This window comes from Mesoplodon densirostris, chromosome X (genome assembly GCF_025265405.1).
Source record: "Mesoplodon densirostris isolate mMesDen1 chromosome X, mMesDen1 primary haplotype, whole genome shotgun sequence".
In the NCBI taxonomy this organism is placed as follows: domain Eukaryota; kingdom Metazoa; phylum Chordata; class Mammalia; order Artiodactyla; family Ziphiidae; genus Mesoplodon; species Mesoplodon densirostris.
In genome coordinates, this window is record NC_082681.1 from 110,045,047 (window position 1) to 110,066,408 (window position 21,362).

Here is a 21,362-nt window from a genome sequence, read left to right on the forward strand (position 1 = left end):
ACAGCCTAAATTCTTCTTGTTCTGTCCTCAGTGGAGAAATCGAACAGCTGGTCACAGGCCTCTATGGAAGAGCCATTCACATAATTGAAAACTGTTATTAAATCGCCCCTTCAGCCACTCTGTCTTGCACAGTTTCGTGTTTTTTGGGTGTTTTTTAATGACTAAATAATCCCAATTCCCTTAAACTGTTCTCATAGGTCTTTCAAACCCTTTAATTATTGCTCTGCCTTTCTGCCAAGCCTTCTCTAAGTTCTGGGTCAGCTATAGCCACCAGAACTAGACACCGTTTTCTAAGAAGGCTTTGAACAGTACTTAGGGTAGGTAATGTGATCATTTCTTCACACTATACTTGCTATGCCTTTATTATACATCACAGACATGGTCTTTTTTTCCCCCCCTTTATTTTGGACACCTACATTTGTTGCTGACTCATGGTCAGATTTTTTTCTGTCTTCCAGAATGAATAGAAGCCTTCTGTTAATATTATGCTTTCTGTATTAAGCCTGAATTCTTTCTTTGTAGCATGTCTTTGAATCTATCATTAAACAAACTATCATTTAAATCTAATCAGGGAAATAGATATAGGTTCAGATTAGGCAACAATAAACCCCATGTTTTAAATTGGAATGAATTAGCAATGCTTTTCAATTTGCTGTCTTTCGTTGATGGTTTTTGTCCTAGCTCGAAAGGGTTATTTTGATAAATTTAGTTTCTAGACCAGTGGAGCAAGAGATTGTTGTAGGACATATTGTAGCCGAAACTTGCTGTTCTTTTGACACAGTCTCTCATTGTATCTTTGTTTACAAGATGGAGAAACACATTCAGTAGAGACTAAATAATAATATAACTGGAAAGAGTCACAGTCCAACAGCCAGAGAGGGCTGGATTCTGGATTTGTGTTGACCAGAGGTACAGTCTGTAGAGTGCGGGCCATGTGTGACCTTGGCCTGTTTGATATATTCACTAGTGACTTTTCGGTGAAGACAGAACACATGTTTTAAAATGTAAAACTTACACAGAGTTGGGAAGAATGGCTAATTCATTGGCTGTAAGAGTCAGGATTCGTAAAGATATAGATGAGATTATACAGTGGGCTAAAACTAACAGGAAAGTCCTTGACAGAAGTGGAAGGAAACAAATCCCAAATGAACGAGTACAAAATGGAGGAATCACTGGAAACAGCCAAACACTGCATTTCTTATCATGCCCAACAGTGCATTAGTACCTTCTGTTCACAAGCCTTATAACTTAAAAAAAAAAGATAAATGTCCTGGGATCACTGAACAATTAGTGTGGGAAACTCTGAGGTCAAATAAGGTTTACTGTGTTTCTTTACTGACAGCCATCTCAGCTTTTAGTATGTTAACATGCATTAAGAATTTTAAGAGACAGATATAATGTGCAATGTGTCCTTAATTAATTTGACCTTCTCTTCGTGAAACATTTTGCTGGATCATTGATCTGCTGGACACACTGGGAAACACTGACCCAGAGATTTTAGTTGAGTAGAAACCCTGTGTGAGCCTACAGTACGGAACAAAAGAAAGTCATCCAGTTACACTGTCCAGAGAAATGGAGGTACCATTCACAGCAGATCATAGCTGGAAAATGGTTTTCTAAAGGACAATGGCAAACCAAGCCATGTCATATGAGGAAGAAATAAAAGGAATAGGGATGAAGAGGCGTGGACAGACATGACAGCTCTGGTAAAATATTTCAAGGGATTGTGAAGGCTGAGAGCTTCTGGTCAAACATATAATAATAATGATGACGATAACAATAGCAAACACTGACGTGGCTACTGTTACATGCCAGACATTGTCCCAGGTGCCTTTCATTTAAATCTTAACGCAACCCTAGGAGGTAGGTGCTATTAATAGTTCCATTTCATGGCAGAGGAAAATTAACACACAGAAAGATAAAGTTATTTTCCCAAGGTAACACAGTCAGTGGCAAAGCTGGGACTTGAACGCTTGTGGTTGGACTCTGGAGCCTCTGGTCCTATTGGCTATGCTGGTGGATTTCAGCTCAGTGTGATGAAGCACTTCCGACAGGGGTACCTGTACACAAACGCTCAGGATCCTCCATTTGCTCCCTCACATGGGTGGTATTTATATAGCGGCTATAAGAACACACTGACATTGGATAAGTTTGAACTCGGTGACTGCTGAAAGTCTTACAGCTCTGTGGTGCCATTCCAAAAGTATGAATTCACTTCCACGGTCCCTTTTATCTTCAGATTCTATAATTCTTTTTTAATTTTTAAGAACATTTTCACAAAGTACCTCTGTGATGGCACTCTACACAGAGAGAAGTACTCAACAAAAGCTTTTGATCAGTAGCTTGAGTTGATACCATTTTGCAGCTAGGAAATTCAAGGTTAAACAGCTCATTATAATGGTGTTAAATTTATAATCAGGGATAACGAGTGGAGTACTACTGAAGTAGTATTACAAGCCAAATGACCTGTCGGTCCAGATCCTACTATTTGGTTGGCCAAAGAGTTCATTTGCGCTTTTTGTCTAAAGTGTGAATACATTTCTTATTAGCAAACCACATTCCAAGAGAAGCAACATGGGTTTGCCGTTCATATACTCATTACTTGTATGATACTAAATATCCCATCATGTATTCAGTGTAAATTGGTCTCAGAATAGGTAGTGCCGTTTGGTTGGCTCTTGACAAAAGCAAATGAAAATTGTCTCTGGAGAAGGCACTTTCATTCTAGGGCTCAAAGTATCTCCAGAAAATATTTTTAAGGTTATTATAGTTCATAGTAAAGAGAATTAAGCCCACAAGAAACTAAAGTGAGTGAGAACCAGCAGAAATAACAGACCCCTGAAGTAGACCTGCAATAATTTCATATCTTGGAATCATTAGAAAGAGAGGATTTTTTAAAAACTATATACTCTGTCAAAAAAATAAGAAACAACATTGAAAAATATCTTTAAGGAACCACAGACTTCAGAAGTGACCTTAAAAATGACCAAATAGGGCTCCCCCAGGCAGCTGACGTGAACCCGGTCTCCTCAGGACCCACTGGGGCTTTGGCTTCTTGAACACAGGGGGCTGAGTCCATGCTGACAGCCCAGGGGCTTCAGAACAACACAGGGTCGAGTCCATGCTAACGGGAGCCAAGTCTCCTCAGGACTTGCTGGGGCTTTGGCTTTGGGACATTGTGGGGTCCAGTTCACGCTGACAGGAGCCCCGTCTCCTCAAGGCTTGCCAGGAGGTGGTGCGGCTGAAGGAAAAGGTAATCCACAGGACCCAAGACATGGTACCTACTAATATACTCTTCCCACGGTGCCTCTTAATACCATGTGGACTCCTACAAGGGAAATAAGTATCACAACTTTGGCTGAACTTGGTCTGTCCGTATGGCTGACAGGGTCTTGGTGCTCTGGACAGGTGTCAGGCCTGTGCCTCTGAGGTAGGAGAGCTGAGTTCAGGACATTGGTCCACCAGAGACCTCCCGGCTCCATGTAATATCAAATGGCGAAAATCTCCCAGAGATCTCCATCTCAGCGCTAAGACCCAGCTCCACTCAATGACCGGCTAGCTGCAGTGCTGGACACCCTATGCCAAACAACTAGCAAGACAGAAACAACCCCACCCATTAGCAGAGAAGCTGCCTAAAATAATAATAAGGTCACAGGCACCCTGAAACATACCACTGGGCGCAGTCCTGCCCACCAGAAAGACAAGATCCAGCCTCATCCACCAGAACACAGGCAACAGTCCCCTCCACCAGGAAGCCTACACAAGCCACTGAACCAACCTTAGCCACTGGTGGTGGACACCAAAAACAAAAGGAACTACGAACCTGCAACCTGTGAAAAGGAGACCCCTAACACAGTAAGTGAAGCAAAATGAGAAGACAGAGAAACACACAGCAGATGAAGGAGCAAGATAAAAACCCACCAGACCTAATAAATGAAGAAGAAATAGGCAGTCTACCTGAAAAAGAATTCAGAATAATGATAGTAAAGATGATCCAAAATCTTGGAAATAGAATGGAGAAAATACAAGAAACTTTTAACAAGGACCTAGAAGAACTAAAGAGCAAACAAACAATGATGAACAGCGCAATACATGAAATTAAAAATTCTCTAGAAGGGATCAATAGCAGAATAACTGAGGCAGAAGAACGGATAAGTGACCTGTAAGATAAAATAGTGGAAATAACTACCGCAGAGCAGAATAAAAAAAAAAGAATGAAAAGAATTGAGTACAGTCTCAGAGACCACTGGGACAACATTAAACGCACCAACATTCGAATTTTAGGGGTCCCAGAAGAAGAAGAGAAAAAGAAATGGACTGAGAAAATATGTGAGGAGATTATAGTTGAAAACTTCCCCAATATGGGAAAAGAAATAGTCAATCAAGTCCAGGAAGCACCGAGTCCCATACGGGATAAATCCAAGGAGAAACATGCCAAGACACATATTAAACAAAGTATCAAAAATTAAATACAAAGAAAACATACTAAAAGCAGCAAGAGAAAAGCAACAAATAACATACAAGGGAATCCCCATAAGGTTAACAGCTGATCTTTCAACAGAAACTCTGCAAGCCAGAAGGGAGCGGCAAGACATGTTTAAAGTGATGAAAGGGAAAAAGCTACAACCAAGATTACTCTACCCAGCAAGGATCACATTCAGATTCAATGGAGAAATTAAAACCTTTACAGACAAGCAAAAGCTGAGAGAGTTCAGCACCACCAAACCAGCTATACAACAAATGCTAAAGGATCTTCTCTAGGCAGGAAACACAAGAGAAGGAAAAGACTTACAATAACAAACCCCAAACAATTAAGAAAATGGTAATAGGAACATACATATCAATAATTACCTTAAATGTAAATGCTCCAACCAAAAGACATAGACTGGCTGAATGGATACAAAAACAAGACCTGTATATACGCTGCCTACAGGAGACCCACTTCAGACCTAGGGAAACATACAGACTGAAAGTGAGGGGATGGAAACAGATATTCCATGCAAATGGAAATCAAAAGAAAGCTGGAGTAGCAATTCTCATATCAGACAAAATAGACTTTAAAATGAAGAATGTTACAAGAGACAAAGAAGGACACTACACAGTGATCAAGGGATCAATCCAAGAAGAAGATATAACAATTGTAAATACTTATGCATCCAACATAGGAGCACCTCAATACATAAGGCAAATGCTAACAGCCATAAAAGGGGAAATCGACAGTAACACATTCATAGTAGGGGACTTTAACACCCCACTTTCACCAATGGACAGATCATCCAAAATGAAAAGAAATAAGGGAACACAAGCTTTAAATGATACATTAAAGAAGACGGACTTAATTGATACTTATATGACATTCCATCCCCAAAAAACAGAATAAACTTTGTCCCAATAAAGATGTTTAAAAATGACCAGATACAACTTATAGATACTAAAAAGTACAATAATCAAAATTTAAAACTTAATGTATGGGCTTACAGTAGACTGGATGCTGCTAAAGAGAGAACTAGATACCCAGGCGGTAGGGCAGAAGGAAGTATTGGGAATGAAGCACAGAAAGACCGAAAATAGAGGGAAACTTAAGGAAAGCCTGTTCAGAGAAATGGAGGTTAGATTGAGAAAGTCTACCATTTCCCTAATAGGTTTCTGTAAGCAGAGGAGAGAGGGAATGGAGAAGAGGCAGTATTTGTTGAGATCATGACTGAGAAGATTCCAGAGCTGACTAAAGAGTCTAACCCACAGGTTCATGAAGCCCCATGAATCCTAAAAAGTATCAATAAAATCTTAGACGTACAGTACAAGACAGGAAAAGGACAGATGACCTTCAAGGGACCAACAGCTTCACAGCTGACTTGTCAACAGTTAGCAGCAGAGAAAGTGAGGTAAAGGTGGAATGATATTTCAGTGTGCTGAAACACAATCAAAACAAACAAAACAAAACACAACAACAAAAACAGAAAAACCCTTTCAATCTAAAAACCTATACCCAATGAGGATAGCTATCAAGAATGTGCATAGAAAAAGAGACTTTCAGGCAAATAGAATCTGAGAAATTTGCCATCAACAGACACTTAACAAAAGGAAATACTGAAGGATACACTTTGGCAGAACTGATCCCAGATGGGAGATTTGAGATGAAGGACACAAGGAGAAACAAACCCCCCAAAAGTGGTCAATATATGGGTCAATCTAACAGTATAAAAACACAAAACGCTGTCTTGTAGGGTTAAAAACAACATATAATTAAAATCTTGACTGTGGTAACATACCAGTCAAGTGATGGATAAGTAATATTTTGAATTTTCTAAAATCATTGTACTCGCTGGGAAGAATGGTATTTATTAGACTCCAAAAGAGAGAACTAGAGACACACAGACAGACAGAAAAGCAGCAGGCCACCATGAAAACAGCACTAGACCAGGAGGTTTGGTTGCTAGTATCAGCTCTGCTGCCAGGGAGTTAGTTGTCTGGACTTTGAAAAAGCCACTTCTCTCATCTACATCTCAGCTGTCTTGTCTGTAAAATGAAGCTTTGGGGCCAGATGAATTGTAAAGCCTCTTCATTATGATTCTATGAAACACTGAGAAACAGATTCACTAGAAAAAAAGGGAGCAGTAGTTCCTTGAGTTGTTTTTTTTTTCTTTTTCTCCTTTGAAATTTTATCCATAAACACTTGCATTTTACTTCTGGCTAACTTTTATGCATCTGTTCCAAAACTGGAGCTAAATATAGTCTCTCCCAGGTGTGTATTTTGCTTTACTTTTTCCGTTTGTTTGTTTTGCTTTGCTTTCTTGTCATCTAGTAGCCAAACAGAGTAATAGCAGTTTCCCAAAGCTTTAGGGGTAGGTGGCTTGTGTAGATGCTGGGGGGACATTTGCAGAAACAGCCTGGGAAGAGTGGGCCTCACTGAGCTGACATTTGCCTCCTTTACTTTCTTACCTTCTCTCCTTGCATTCTTCGGCCTCCTGTCTTTGCAGGCTAATAATAAGCCTGAGATTGAAGCGGCTCTCTTCCTAGACTGGATGAGACTGGAACCCCAGTCCATGGTATGGCTGCCCGTCCTGCATAGAGTGGCTGCTGCGGAGACTGCCAAGCATCAGGCCAAGTGTAATATCTGCAAGGAGTGTCCAATCATCGGCTTCAGGTATGAGGAACGCCCCCAAATGTCATTTTATTTGATCGTGTCTCACCTTTTTATGACTTGATCTTTTATCTCCTCTACCAGTTGCTGTTAGTTTGGTCCTCTGCACAGTGGGAGAGGAGGTGATCAGGCTGGAGCATTGATCACTCCTGTCACTCCCCGGATCACTGGGTTGTTTTAGTGCATCTACCTCACTAGGCAGGCGTCTTTCTCAGCTTTCACTCTGCAGCTCTGCAGAGCCATGTTCTTGGTCGATGGGGACTGACTGCCTGTCTCCACCAAGATATTTGTCCATCAAGTATATACAGATTAACTGTACCTCCTCTTTCCTCAAACCAAAACATTTTGGTCATCTCTTTCTTTTTTTCCATGGTCTTTTCTGTTTATAGAAACTCTCCAAGAATCAGTTATAAAACTAAGGGATGATTCTATTTTGGGAGACCTATCACGGTAGCTCAGTCTCTTAATCACTTTGCACCACTGTTCTTGCCCTAAGGTAACAAGAATTGTTTCGAGCACCCTAGAACATACTTCTTTATCTGTGAATCTGATTGCGCTCTTTTCATAGTATCCTAATGAACTTCTGAGGGAATATAAAGTGTGCAAGTAAATGAAAGATTCACAAAGCAGCTAAAAAAAGAAAACGTTCCTTATAAATTGAAAACTGAAAGTGGTAGGAAACATCGCAGGTTATTATTCTGATATTCTAGAAATGTCCCAGAAAACGATTGGCTCTTAAGTCTTCAGTCTTGTTGACCTGTTTGGGGAGAGAGGATATTTTTAAATGAATTAATATTATTGAACAATAATCCCAAATCCAGATTCTGAAATGCTGATGTATTTAAACATCTGGATCAACATCAGGGTTTCCATAGCAACGAATAAGCTGTCAAGTTGTAAACTAGCTATATCATCTATGCCTGTTCAGAATCCACTGATCAGCTAAGTAGACGCTCATTTCTGGTTATGCTTAGACTTGTTTCGTTACTTTGTTTCCTAATAACTGCTTTGTACCATTTGTGTGCTTTTCATTCACTGTGCTCCTTTACCGTGGGTGTTTGTCCTACCATACTTCATGCTGTTTACAAAGAGGTTTTACAGAAACCTTCAGAGGTTTCTAAAGCCTAGATAGACAACATTGAGTAGGCAGTGCTTGCACAGGACACCTTTTTTTCCTTCCTGGTTTTGGCAGGTAAGAGTGATGCTGGGGGGTGGGGGGCGGGGGGCGGGGCTCCATTGCATTTCTTACCTTTCTTTTCTCAGCTTCCTTCGCTGGTAAGATTTGTATACTGGGGGAAGTTTTATAAAATGAAAAAGGAGAATGCTTTGGAGGATCAAAGAGAGCATTTTCACATTCAATTCTTTTGCCCTTATGAAAGTAGATTATTTTAGGAATGAGCACTTCTCTTTCCTCCTTTTCCCCACTCTCAGAAGTTGGTTGGGATCTAAAAACAGTAGCTTTTTTTCCCACATTCCCATATGTGACATAAGGAATATGTTTATTTTAATTGGCTAAGATTCTTATCTGAGAAAGCACAAGGCAGGGACGGTATGAAACGAAGAATACAGCATTCCGAGAAGGGGGGGGAAATGTACCATGTAGTACTTACATCTCACCCAAAATGTGTCTTTTCTTGGGGCTTCCATTATCATGTGGAGGTAATGTGATGAGGGGTTTCTGAAGAGAGACAGATAAAAGAGATTATCCAAGTAACAATCTGAAGATGAGTCATCTCAGTCAATCAGAAAATGTAATTAAAGCAAGATTTGGTTTAATTGAGAGTTCTTGTTTAATTTTCTTTTGTCTTATGAAACGCTTTATCTTGATAATTTTCTTTTTTTGAAAATAATTCCCTCAGAAAACTTTTGTGCCTTTTTGATGGGTATGGGAGCCCGCAATGCATCAATCTATCCTTTCTGGAAGTTCTTTCAAATTCTAGTATCTGGTCTTCAAAAGCCTGGAAGTTTGCCACTATCTTCCTACTTAATCTGAAAGAGTTCCTAGTGGAGTTTAAATAAGAGCTGAGTTTTTCTCCCCTCCCTCCAAATGTTTATAGGATAATCTTTCTGCCAAAATATTTTACTTTTTTTTTTTTTTTTTGCGGTACACGGGTGTCTCACCGTTGTGGCCTCTCCCGTTGCGGAGCACAGGCTCCGGACGCGCAGGCTCAATGGCCATGACTCACGGGCCCAGCCGCTCCACGGCATGTGGGATCCTCCCGGACCGGGGCACGAACCCATGTCTCCTGCATCGGCAGGCAGACTCTCAACCACTGCGCCACCAGGGAAGCCCTGCCAAAATATTTTGATACTGTAGGAGAAGCACCAGAGAAATCTGGAAGTAGGAAGTTAATCACTTACCTTATGGGATTAATGAACCCTGCCTTCTGTTTCCAGAATTAAGACAGTGTGGAAGGAGGTTTATTAAAGGGCGTTCTTTGGGAATTTGATTTGAAGAAATAACATATATGTTTGTTTTTGTTCTTTACCAGGTACAGGAGTCTAAAGCACTTTAATTATGACATCTGCCAAAGTTGCTTTTTTTCTGGTCGCGTTGCAAAAGGCCACAAAATGCACTATCCCATGGTGGAATATTGCACTCCGGTAAGTTAGATTCCTCCCTGACGTGACTTAGTTCACCTGGAAGAAGTTTCAGTTTTGTGCAGTCTTACAGATCATGTATCACGCTGTGATTTGTAAGTTCCCCAGATGTTGCCCAGCTAAAGTGGCTCCAAATTGTAGACTCCGGGATTTACTTTATCCCTAGTGGGATGCCTGGCACATGTGGACTGTCGTAGACACTCAACACATATTGTTGGGTGAATCAATAGGTTTTTCTTCTGTTTTCGTGGATTGTAGGGAAGACATTTTCACGTTTAGTTTGCACATCCCTAGGGGCTGTGTGCAGAGGTGTTACGGCCATGGAGCACACTGGGTATGGGGTGGGGTAATATAGGTTCCTTAAAATTCGCAATCCACCACTTAAATTAATCTTGCTCACACTTAGCAACTAAATGCTAGGCATTTACCTTTTAAACTACTCTGTGTGAGATAGGTATTATTTTCATCCCCTTTTTATAGTTGAGGACTCTTGAGATCCTAAGGTTAAAAAAGCTTGCCCAAGGTTCTATAATTAAGAGCTGGAGTCTTCTCCTAAGATGTTGTTTTGGGAAAATGCTCAGTGGCCAATAGGACTTTGAAAAATCACTGGTGAAATGGAAAGGGCCTGGACTTGGTGGACACAGACCTGGGTGTAAATCTTTTGTTCCTTAAACACTAGCTGCTTGCTATCCAAAGTGTGATCTGTGGGCCAGCAGCATTGGCATCACCTGGAAGCTTATTAGGAATGCAGAACCTCAGGGCCCACCTTGGACTTCCTAAATCAAAGCCTGCATTTTAGCAAGGTCTGCTGGTGGTATCCAACACATCAAAGTTTGAGAAGCTCTGCTTTAGAGCTTTTCTCTCTTCCATCTTCAGAGTGATTCTCCCAGTTATTTCATTGTCTTCCTCATTTTGATTCCTTTTGCAAAGGTACTCATTGATGGAGAATGTACCATGCTGTGAATAGAATGGTATTTAGTGGGTGAAATACTATAGCAATGTGGACAAAATCGTTTTAAAACTACTATAAAGTGTGGCAAAACGGAAGGTCAACTTTCTGGCCTCCAGACTTCTATAAATTACCATTTGTTGGGTAGCCCAGTAGTTGGTATACTTCATTTATTCATCATCACAACTTGTTGAGGTGTTATTGCCCCGATTGTATAGGTGATTGGAGCCTTGGATAGGTAAATAACTCAGCCACGTTAACCCCACTGGTAAATGGCAGGTCTGGTTTCAAAACCGCGTTTTCATGTGATTCCAAAGCCTTTGCTCTCAACTCCTCCTGCTCTTAATTATAATAAAACAAGTGCTCCGAGGCAGAGTGCTGGAATTGTGCTTTCTCTTGAGATTATACCCCCTCCCCAAGTCTGATGTCAGCACGATTTCCCTTTCAGACTACATCGGGAGAAGATGTTCGAGACTTTGCCAAGGTACTGAAAAACAAATTTCGAACCAAAAGGTATTTTGCGAAGCATCCCCGAATGGGCTACCTGCCAGTGCAGACGGTCTTAGAGGGGGACAACATGGAAACGTGAGTAGTGGCCAAAGCAAACCAGCCTCTCAGTTGACGTATCTTTGAGCTCCTCTCAGCTGAATACCTTCCTTCACTCCCAAATGCAAACAGTCTCTCCTATTTCTTTCTTTAGATTTACTGTATCTCAAAAAGAGAAAAGCAAGCTGATGTTCAGTCGCCATTTTCCATGTCAATTGTCCCATGACAGTGACCTTTTCCAAAAGTTAAACTGTATCTCACAGGGAGTAAACCACCACTGTTCCGGCTCCTAATTACCTCACAAGGCTTGCAAGAAATATGGGACTGTTTACAAATGAGTGAATCCAAGATTTCATTTTGATTTTCCTCCCTTACAAATCAGTAGGCGTGTGTCTTTCTGTATCTGATTGTGTGGTCGTATCTAGTCACTTTTTTCTACTTGAAAAAAAATATAGTCACAGGAAATTTCTTCACAGTAAGTAGTTATGATTCTCTAGACCAAAATGATGATGTCTTCACCTCTTTTGAACCTTCTCTTCTTTTTTCCATAACTCTGATGGCAGTCGCACAACTGGTTTTCTTTTAATTCACTTTTCACCTTTGTCTGGCTGTTGCTTTCCATGGTTCATACTTAATTGGACTTCATTTATTTTGACCTTTCAGTAATTTGTGTGTGTGTGTGTGTGTGTGGCTGAGCTTGCCTGTGTCTCTCTTCACCACCTCATTTTTTGTTTTGCAGTCCTGTTACTCTGATCAACTTCTGGCCGGTAGAGTCTGCGTGAGTACTTCCACTGAAGGGTGCTGCTATCACCAACACATTCGCTTGCTTGATTTTGTAAAATTTTTCTTCTGTTTGTTTTGTTGAAAGACGTTTTAATTTCCCTTCCTTCATTTCAAAAAGTTTTCCCTTGATAAGACTTTGAGGGTGCCATCCACCACAGATCAGGAGAATCAGTGAGGTTTTCAGGTCCCCACTTGGTCAAATGTAAACCAGCAGAAATCCTGGCCTGGGGTGCAAATTAACATCAAAGAAATTGTTGGGTTGTTACTTATATTCCTGGGAGACACGTTTATATATTCTTTCATTATAAGCAGGGAAGAGCCTTCTGATTAACATTCTTTAGCCATATTTCTAGAGATTCAATGCTTTAGGACCTTCAAAAGGATGATGGTTCACTCTTTAGGGCCTGTTATAAGTGGACTATTTAAAATCAAAATTTGTTTCATGGTATGATGTTGAGTATGGTTGAATAATTTCAATTAGACATGTGGACTTTTTATCAGGTAATGCCATGCTATTTGACCAGTGTTTATATACATGAGTTTCTCCATTTTGACCTAAACTCACTTTGCTCTCTTCTCCAAGCTAAATACCCAGCTCATAAACACACATTTACACCGGAAGGAAAGTGTACTGTAGTCTTTGTTATTACTATTGGTGTGTATTATTAATACTACTAATACTAGATATTAACAGATAATTGACTTATCTCAGAGTTTATAATGTCATCAGAAAACTCCTTTTAGAGTCCGTGATTTAAATATCAGCAAACAAAGTGTGCATTGTTTTAAAGTTATATTGTGCGGGGTTTTTAGAACAAAATTTTGGTATTTCAAAGTGTACTTTATTAAAACATTTATTTAAAGTCAGACAGCTCTATTATATATAAGAGGGTAATGACCAATTTGGAAGACGTGCTTATATAAGAATTCAGTTCATTTTTATTGGGTCTTTTTTATTCCACCATGTAATTTAATTTAAAGTAGGTCTTTTTTAAAAAAAAATCCTATAGTGATAAACGCAAACTATTAATTGAAGTTTATTTTAAGTCTTTTATGGCCTAAAGGAAGTATAAGACTTTCCTTTCTTTTGTAAAGCTGCGTTATTGTGCCCTTTAATTTTGAGATATGGTAGCTATACCCGATTTCTTTAATCATCATGCTTAAACAACTTGGGGAGTTATTTAGATTCAGTTATGTTCCTTGCTGTTAGTACTTATTTTCCCATCCCAGGTAGTCTATTTGTTTATAGAAGGTAAAGCCTTTCATAAATTTAAAAAAAATTTAATTGATATACTGAAATTCTAAGCTTGATTGGATCCTGATAAGCAAGTAGAACTTATTCCAACACAAAGTAAATCTAACCAGCTGACAAATCCAAAAGAAAAATACGCTAAAGGTTAATGTTTTAAAACACATAGAGGTAGCACAACATAATAAAGAATAACTAACTAGAGGAAGAAGTTTACTGTATACATAAGCTAATGAGAAAAATTCATGACAGTTTAATATAACTTATTTTAAGTTGTCTTTCTTAAATTTTGAAGAACTTTAAAATTAATAACATTGTTTTAAAAAATATCTTCTCTAACAACTGAAACCTAGCCCCACTTAGCCTTTTTATAAAACAGTATGCTAGATTATTCAGAAATAGTGGGAAATTCTAACTTTGAGGAAGAAAACAACCCCAGCAGGCTAAAGTCCCTGTAATACCAATAATTTTATTAAAGTCTTTACTCATGGGATGGTAAATAATTTATGAAATGAATTGTAAAGCTATTCTGTTCACGCAGAAGAGCCAGGTCCTAAGGTGTTTTATTTTGCAAGAACTCTATCCAAAGTTAACAAATCCTATGACGATGACAGCATTTAATCCATTCAGTATGGATCACAGAATTTGAAAGTTTACTGAGATACAGATCTTTTGTTTTTCCTTAGAAAAAAACCCTCATTTGCCTGCATTTGTCATTTTATTTGAAAGTAAACCTAGCATAAACCTTTTATATTGTTTGTCCACAAATGAGACAGTCAAACAGTATTCTTTGAGCTATTCTGCTTTGAAAATGTATTAATGGAGTTGTCACAAAAGAGAAAATGGTGGTGGGTGGGATGGAATTGGCCATTAGCAGTAATAGGAATAGTAGGAATAATCCTTTTGGGGGTATATCATTTTGTATTTAGGAAGTGAGAAGGGAGAACAGTATTCTTACCTTCTCTTGGAAAAGCATTTTAGAAGACTTTGCATTTAGTTTTGTTTCTGGACTACGTAATTTTGTACTTTTACTAATTCTTGATTTTTAAATGATTCTTTTCTGACCAGTATTCCCTTTGGGCCCATTTTCTGGTTTAATAAGTACCTCCGTTAGTGTATATCTATATTTTTTAGATTGCTTGGTTATTACGAGTTCTTGAGCTTATGCATGCTGTCTTAGGTGCTATGTACGCTAATAAGAAAAATAACACGGAAGTATCCTCAAGGCTAAGAATTAAAGCTCTGCCTAAGATTTTCTGTTTAAGATTTTATTAAAGTATTTTGCATTTACATGCCTAGCTTTCTCGGTGTAGTTATGCTCCAGGGTCTCATGTTTTCTTTCTTCTCTACACTACCAAGGTAGCAACTGTTACAAGGGGAAACACTAATATATTTTCCTGGATGGTGGGCTTTTAGCTTATAAGAAGTATGTAATCGAAAGACTGGTCTGTTCCAGAAGATAGGGCTTATAAACTAAGTAATCCAGGTACTCAGTTATCTTGACCTGTAGTGAATATTTCAAAGCAAACCTTAGAATTTTTCTAATAATGGTCTGTTCAGGGTTCTAAGAAATTAGCAGATTATCTCCAAAACTAGAATGAAGATTAACCTGGAAATCTTTGGATCTGCCTAGTAAATTGGGTAGTCATCCTTTTGTTTCCTCATGACAGTTTAAGCATCTTCGTAATTCATTCCAAAGTTGATTATGGTGACACTTGACCTAGATAACTTTGGTTTCATAAATAAGACATTTATCTCTCAGGCAAGATTTCAGTTCCCTGGTTATTTGCTGTAGTGTGCTGTAATCATCTTATGATTGTGTGTCTTCTTTAAGAAATATAGATCTCTAGCACATTTCCTATGTAAGCCTAGGTAACTACACGTTTTTCTTTCTTTCTTCTTTTTTTTAATGTAAGAAAAAACAGACATATTCTTCTTAGTGTCCTGACCAAGTCCTTGAATGCTGCTTAGACATTGGACTAAACTAATCCTTACTGAATAGGTTTCTGTTGACGTTTGGATTCATGCCTTTACCTAAGGGCTTTCTGCGTCAGGAGAGAAATGGAAGCGACCTTTTGTCCTATTCCAGTTAAAACAAAAAAGCCCAAGCCCAAACTGGTTTTCAGAACAGATGGATTTTTTCCTAAGGTTAATCTAAAAGATACTATAAAAACTTCGAGGATAATTAATAGATCAGATATGAAAAGGTGAAAACATGTCAACCCTACCAAAATTCTCGTCTGTGAAGCCAAAAAAATGTAGGTTTTTATACCCCCAAAGTAAATAGACTATACCTGCTAATCCTCCTCTCGTTTTCCCCTCTGTGTATTAGCACACAGTATCCCTAATAAGAAATATTTCAGATACTGACATCCTATTGAAGTTAGTCATTCTTTTTAAAACATCACATTATAATTTAGGGCCATTCAGTTTTGCTTTATGAAGTAGTAATATAGTCCTGCTGCTAAATTGGTAGATAGATTCCTTCCTTACAAAATTGCACAAACCAAGACATCTTGATACGTGGAATCTTAAGTAGTCATGGACTGGTGTGGCCTCTTCAGAACTGATATCATTAACTGCAAATTTATTAGGCAAATGTACAGCTTCCATTCAATAAGAAGGCAGCTAATAAATGGCACAGGTGTAAACTGTTGAAAATTTTAAACCACATACTGCTAACACAGTTTCCGAACTCTAGGATATGAGACATTACAAGACAGGAGGACAGAATGTCACGTAGAGATTGTCCCCCCGACCTTTTCTATAATTGAAACTTTCCAGAGAGGTTTTTGATCTCTCTTTATGGCTTCTGAGAAAAGCAGAAGTATGAGAAATCATCTCTCAAACCTGGATTCTAAATACTTGATGATATCTAAGATACAGGAACAGCTAAATGTGTACATTATCCTTAATATTAGGATAAAAGCATTCTAGGCCATGTATATAACATAACTGTGTGGTGGGGGTTTTTTCTCCATTAATAGATGGTATCTGTGACTAATAACATTTTCTGCCTTATAGGCCTGCCTCGTCCCCTCAGCTTTCACACGATGATACTCATTCACGCATTGAACATTATGCTAGCAGGTATGAGACTAGTTGAATGCCAGGCAAATATTGATTGAAATAACTAACCAAGGAAAGCTAACCTATATTAATTTTAAACAAATCTTTTCTTTTTCCCCAATCTTGTCTGATTTCTACTAATCAGCTTGCCCTCTAACGTGCATGCCGTTCCACTGCATGTTGTTTTTGGACACCAATAAGAGCATCAGCCCAGAACAGTCTCCCCTAACCCAGGCCTTTAAACATTCCTGATAGCTTTGTTATGTTTTATATACTGAGCACGTTTAATCAATTGCCTTAGAAATTATTTAACCTTCTTAGAAAACTGCTAGACCAGTCATAAGTATATGAAGAAATTATACTGTGTTATATGGAGACTATGAAAGCACTGGCTTTCCAGTTCTGTGTGTATTTTACATACTATGCTGTAAAGAAGAGAATCACTCATTTTCCTCATCCCTGGACCTTTCTGTCCCACTTCCTTTGTGTTTGAGGTAACTTGTATATCTAAAAACTAAATTGCTGATTGTAAGATATGCTTGTTAAATAAATCCGTAAGAGTTTGGTTCACTTTTAAGTTGTAAAAAGACTTTATTATTGTTTGAGGTGAAGGAGGTTTTTGAAGGTAAAAAGTGGCAGAATGTATAGAGAACTTACTGTGAATCTATCTTTTACCAATAGTCTAACTGCTAAACATGTTTATCAACCATAGGAAGTATTAACTAGCTATATATAATTCCGTCTTCAGTGGAAATCTTTAATTGTCTTAAAAAACACATGGGATAGCGTAAGGTACGGAGTGTATTTGTTGTCAGGGAAGCTTTTCTCGTGAAAACAAAGGCCTCTTCTCAGTGAAAGGAAGATCAATCGGTGAAGAAAAAAAATACAACTTCTCTTGTAATTTGCAGCGTAAATGTAAAGCTACTTACTTAGCTGTGGTCCACCACTCACTGCCTCAGACGGTTAGGCCAACACACACATCCTTTAATATGAAGGATTCCTTTCTCCTCTTGACATGATTTATCCTTTAGTTTTCAGGAATGTTCGATTAGGTCTTGAATAGATTCTAAGAAGTCACATAAGTTTTAATGAGCTTTTACGTTTTTTATCAGGCTAGCAGAAATGGAAAACAGCAATGGATCTTATCTAAATGATAGCATCTCTCCTAATGAGAGCATGTAAGTATCCTGTCTCTTTTTACAAAATGTTCCTGACCATGAAATTGCTTTGAGGGATTTAGAGGTAGGGTAGCGCAGAGGATAGGAATTAGCGTTTAATATTCATTTTATCTTTCAAGGAGACTTGCATTTACTTTTTTTTCTTTAACTCTTGACAACCCGACACAGAATGAGCTCATCCAAACTGTGGCATTTATTGGTATTCCAGATGTTCCAAAATGTTCCAAAACATTTTGCCTTATTCTTATTTAATGCCATACTACCACAAATTGCAGGGTCCCAAATACTTAAACTATATTAAATGTTTAATCTTTGACCAAACCTGCAGGATATTTAAAGGGATTAGATATTAATTTTTAAAGTGATGGCTAAGTAGTGTTTTCTCCACTCGTGGGGAGCAGAACTATAATCTTGGTGTAGTTGCATTGGCATTCCCATATGGTAGGCTAGATGGGCATTTTCCTTTAGAGATCCTAGCTAGTAGATTTTTGTGATTTAGCGTCTTCAAGAGCTAAGTAAGGTGAGACTATCTTGTGAAGGGTTTCAGAAGAAGAAGTACAAATTGAGGTCACGGTTTTGTAGTGGGATGATAAGCCAGGCCTGTCAAATTTAAGGAAGGCGAGAGAGCGATACTCAAACTGGCGGAGAGCACAGCTATGGCAGGGAAACAGAGGCTTCCTTACAGAGTAGGGGAAGTATTCACAATAAGGAATCTTGCCATGAACCAAGAGGCTGAGGTGGAGGGAACAGACTGAGAAGCAAATATGGAGGACAAAATAAGGATCTGCTAACTGAATAGATAATTTAGGGAGATGAAATCTAGTCAAGGTACAATAATGTTTTTACTTTGATAAGTTATGGATGTCTCACCACTTTGTCATAGAGAATCTAGGCAAAGGGAGAATGGTAAATTTATCCTGTGTAGTTGGTGTGGCAACCCAAGGTCACACTCAGATGAGAAACAGGCTTTATGAGGATTAGACTGAAGGAAACAGTATCCACGTGGCATTTATACATAACTGGTTATTGAAGACATGAGAATAAGTCATCTCATCTGGTACATAAAGGTGATCAAGGTGATAATAAAGAATAAAGTCAACACTCAGCCATTCATATATGACTTAAGTTACTTAAGACAAAACAGCCTTTCCCCCCAAACATAACTATGGTGCATTCTCTTTCTTAGCTGTGGGGAAAAGTATTAATAGTATTAATATATAAACTACTTTGACAGAAAAATATGTAACCAAAGAATCAACGAAATGTAAACAACCTGAATGATTTGCTTCTTTGGGTCACTGATTTGAATATGAGAAGCTCTAGCACATTCACAGTAATTCACGTTGTACCTGTATAATAATGGCTGCCGTTCAGTGACTGCCTCAGAAAACAGTAAGAGAAGTTGAATTATAACTATATGCTGTAATTAAACACGGGAGGTCCTAGCAATCAAACTGCAGAATTTGGGAAGAGAGCTAACAAATTAGGTGATCAAAACTGCTTTTGTTTTATTTTTAAACGAAATTTAGCTTTAGCTTATTCTGAGGGCATAAAATCCATTTTGACTCAATGTTGGATGGTAATATCATGATATCTTCGGGGAAGATCTGGGGAAGTGGTTTGGTAGATTGGTTGACTTCACTTAAATGTTTGTTTTTAACACCCAATAATTATTTTAATTTTAACTTAACCAACCAGTTATCTGACTTGATGGACCAAGATCATTTAAATGAGGAGGATTTTTTCCCTAAGTATCTGAAATTTTTTCAACTCAGAGGACATAGAGATGAGAAAAGGAAATTAAAGGGGTGTGGAGAGGGAAAAATTAACATATCATCTTACTGATACCAAAGGGCTTTAGCCTATCACTAAGAACAGAATGAAGTTCTTATAACTCGGAGGTACACAGGCTTTTCAGGAGCTGGGGGCGATGCATTTAGAAAATCATTTCTTCTGTGTATGAGAGAGTTCCTAGAAATGAGGGAAGATTGCGGCTTCCTCCCAACATATAAGCCTTTGGCCTCTTTGTCCCCCAAGGTTAGTCTTTAAAAGCTGCTCTGAGGAGTGAGTTGTTCATTCCTCTTGTATTAGTCACCTTAATGGCTTTTTTTTTTCCCTGCCAGTTTTTGTTTTTCTATCTAAACAATAATTGAATGAAATAGTCATTTTTATCCGTAGTTTCATTATTGTTACCATCCTGCCTCTGTGGGGTTTATAAGTTGAAACTGGCTTACCAAAGCAACACTTTTCAGTTGCATTGCTTTCCGCTTAAGAAAATATTTACTCTATTATTTTAACGGCTTCAGTTTTTTCCTGGTCAGTATCAACAACACAGTGGGTGAGTGAACAGATTGTCTTGACAGGCTTGGTAGCAAAAACATTATACAGCCATTATTACGTCTCTTAATATTTACTAACGATTGATTAAACTGTCAACGTAGAGTCCCAGTATTACTGTAATTCTACCATTCATTTACCCATGTAAATAGGCCAACCACATTCAATGGAAAATCTGGGCAAGAAACACTTGGAATTGTCACCAACAGGATGGTAGACCACAACTTCAAGAGAATCAAAAGGTCTTTAAAAGCAGGAAAAAGGGTCTAATTAATTGTTAAGAGCAAATAACTGTTTCTCTTTTAAAATACACACCCAAGTCCCTGACCCCCAAGGCAAAATAAGGGGGGAAAAAACCAAAACCTTTGATTTTATTTTCCAGAGATGATGAACATTTGTTAATCCAGCATTACTGCCAAAGTTTGAACCAGGACTCCCCCCTGAGCCAGCCTCGTAGTCCTGCCCAGATCTTGATTTCCTTAGAGAGTGAGGAAAGAGGGGAGCTAGAGAGAATCCTAGCAGATCTTGAGGAAGAAAACAGGTGAGTTTTCTTTCTAGCTTTGTCATTGGTATGCAGAGTGCATACACTTGCACACATAGAAAAGTGCCAGGAATCTTCACTTAGAGTCATTTTATGTCTAATTGTTTTCTCCAATAATCTGTTTAGCTCCACTTACAGATTCTCTCTCTCTTTTTTTTGTCATCCGAAAGAAGAAAATGAATGCAATAGCATAAGTAAGAACTCATATAGTAGGTGTTAAAGGAATTAATGCTGATGGTGGTATTTGATTTGTTGCATGTGTTTCAGAGGCTTTGATTTTATGTTTGAGAATAGAATTTAAGAACAAAGTAGGTCATTTAATTTTATGATGATACGATTTGTACATGTGTTTGGCCATATTATCTATCTCAAAGCATTTAAGAAAGTAGGCTCATCGGTCACATTTGGGAATGAATTAGTTCATCTTAGCTTCCATCGTCAAATACAGCAGTCGTTTATGCTCACTGTCCTAGCAGATTAGTGAGACAATTCCAGTTGTCAGTCATCACCTGAAAAAGATGTCCATGGAAAAAGAGCAGAAATTATAAAAGAAAATTTCATAATGACTGCCCAGAGGACAAAGATCTGGCATATTGTGTGATGTTAGGATAATGCAAATCATTGGACTTTTACTTTTGTATTACATTTATTATATCACAGGTCCCTTGGTTGCACACGATCACTTCTAATTCAGTGTGCCTTCCTTAGACAGATGCCACTAGGCGAGTCTTTAAAGAGCAAATGCTCAAATCTGTGGGACTTGAGTACTTTCGTCTCTTTGGTTTAGCCCAAGGCACAAGGACCTCTTAATCTAGGCAACACAGTATGTCTGAGAACCAGTGCCCTCAGGGAGTATGTCACCTCAAGATGAAAAGGCAAATTGCCATTCATCCATTGCTTTCTCCTGCCACTGGCCTCTTTCTAGCTCTCAATACCTCTGACCTATGGCCAGAGCTCCTTATCTGGTT

At 38.5% G+C, this 21,362-nt stretch overlaps 1 protein-coding gene across 5 annotated transcripts in view; it reads left to right on the forward strand.

Moving 5' to 3' along the window:
- Window positions 1-21,362, forward strand: part of DMD (dystrophin) — a 1,698,782-nt gene that overhangs the window by 1,617,835 nt on the left and 59,585 nt on the right. For 2 of the 5 annotated variants that reach the window (XM_060087208.1, XM_060087211.1), the window contains 7 exons: window positions 6,978-7,144; window positions 9,634-9,745; window positions 11,140-11,276; window positions 11,977-12,015; window positions 16,294-16,359; window positions 17,451-17,516; window positions 20,236-20,394. In XM_060087208.1, the coding sequence (XP_059943191.1) occupies window positions 6,978-7,144; window positions 9,634-9,745; window positions 11,140-11,276; window positions 11,977-12,015; window positions 16,294-16,359; window positions 17,451-17,516; window positions 20,236-20,394 (746 nt within the window). Of the gene's footprint in view, window positions 1-6,977; window positions 7,145-9,633; window positions 9,746-11,139; window positions 11,281-11,976; window positions 12,016-16,293; window positions 16,360-17,450; window positions 17,517-20,235; window positions 20,395-21,362 lie in introns of those variants that run through there. The other 3 variants (XM_060087209.1, XM_060087210.1, XM_060087212.1) reach the window with 3 other exon arrangements.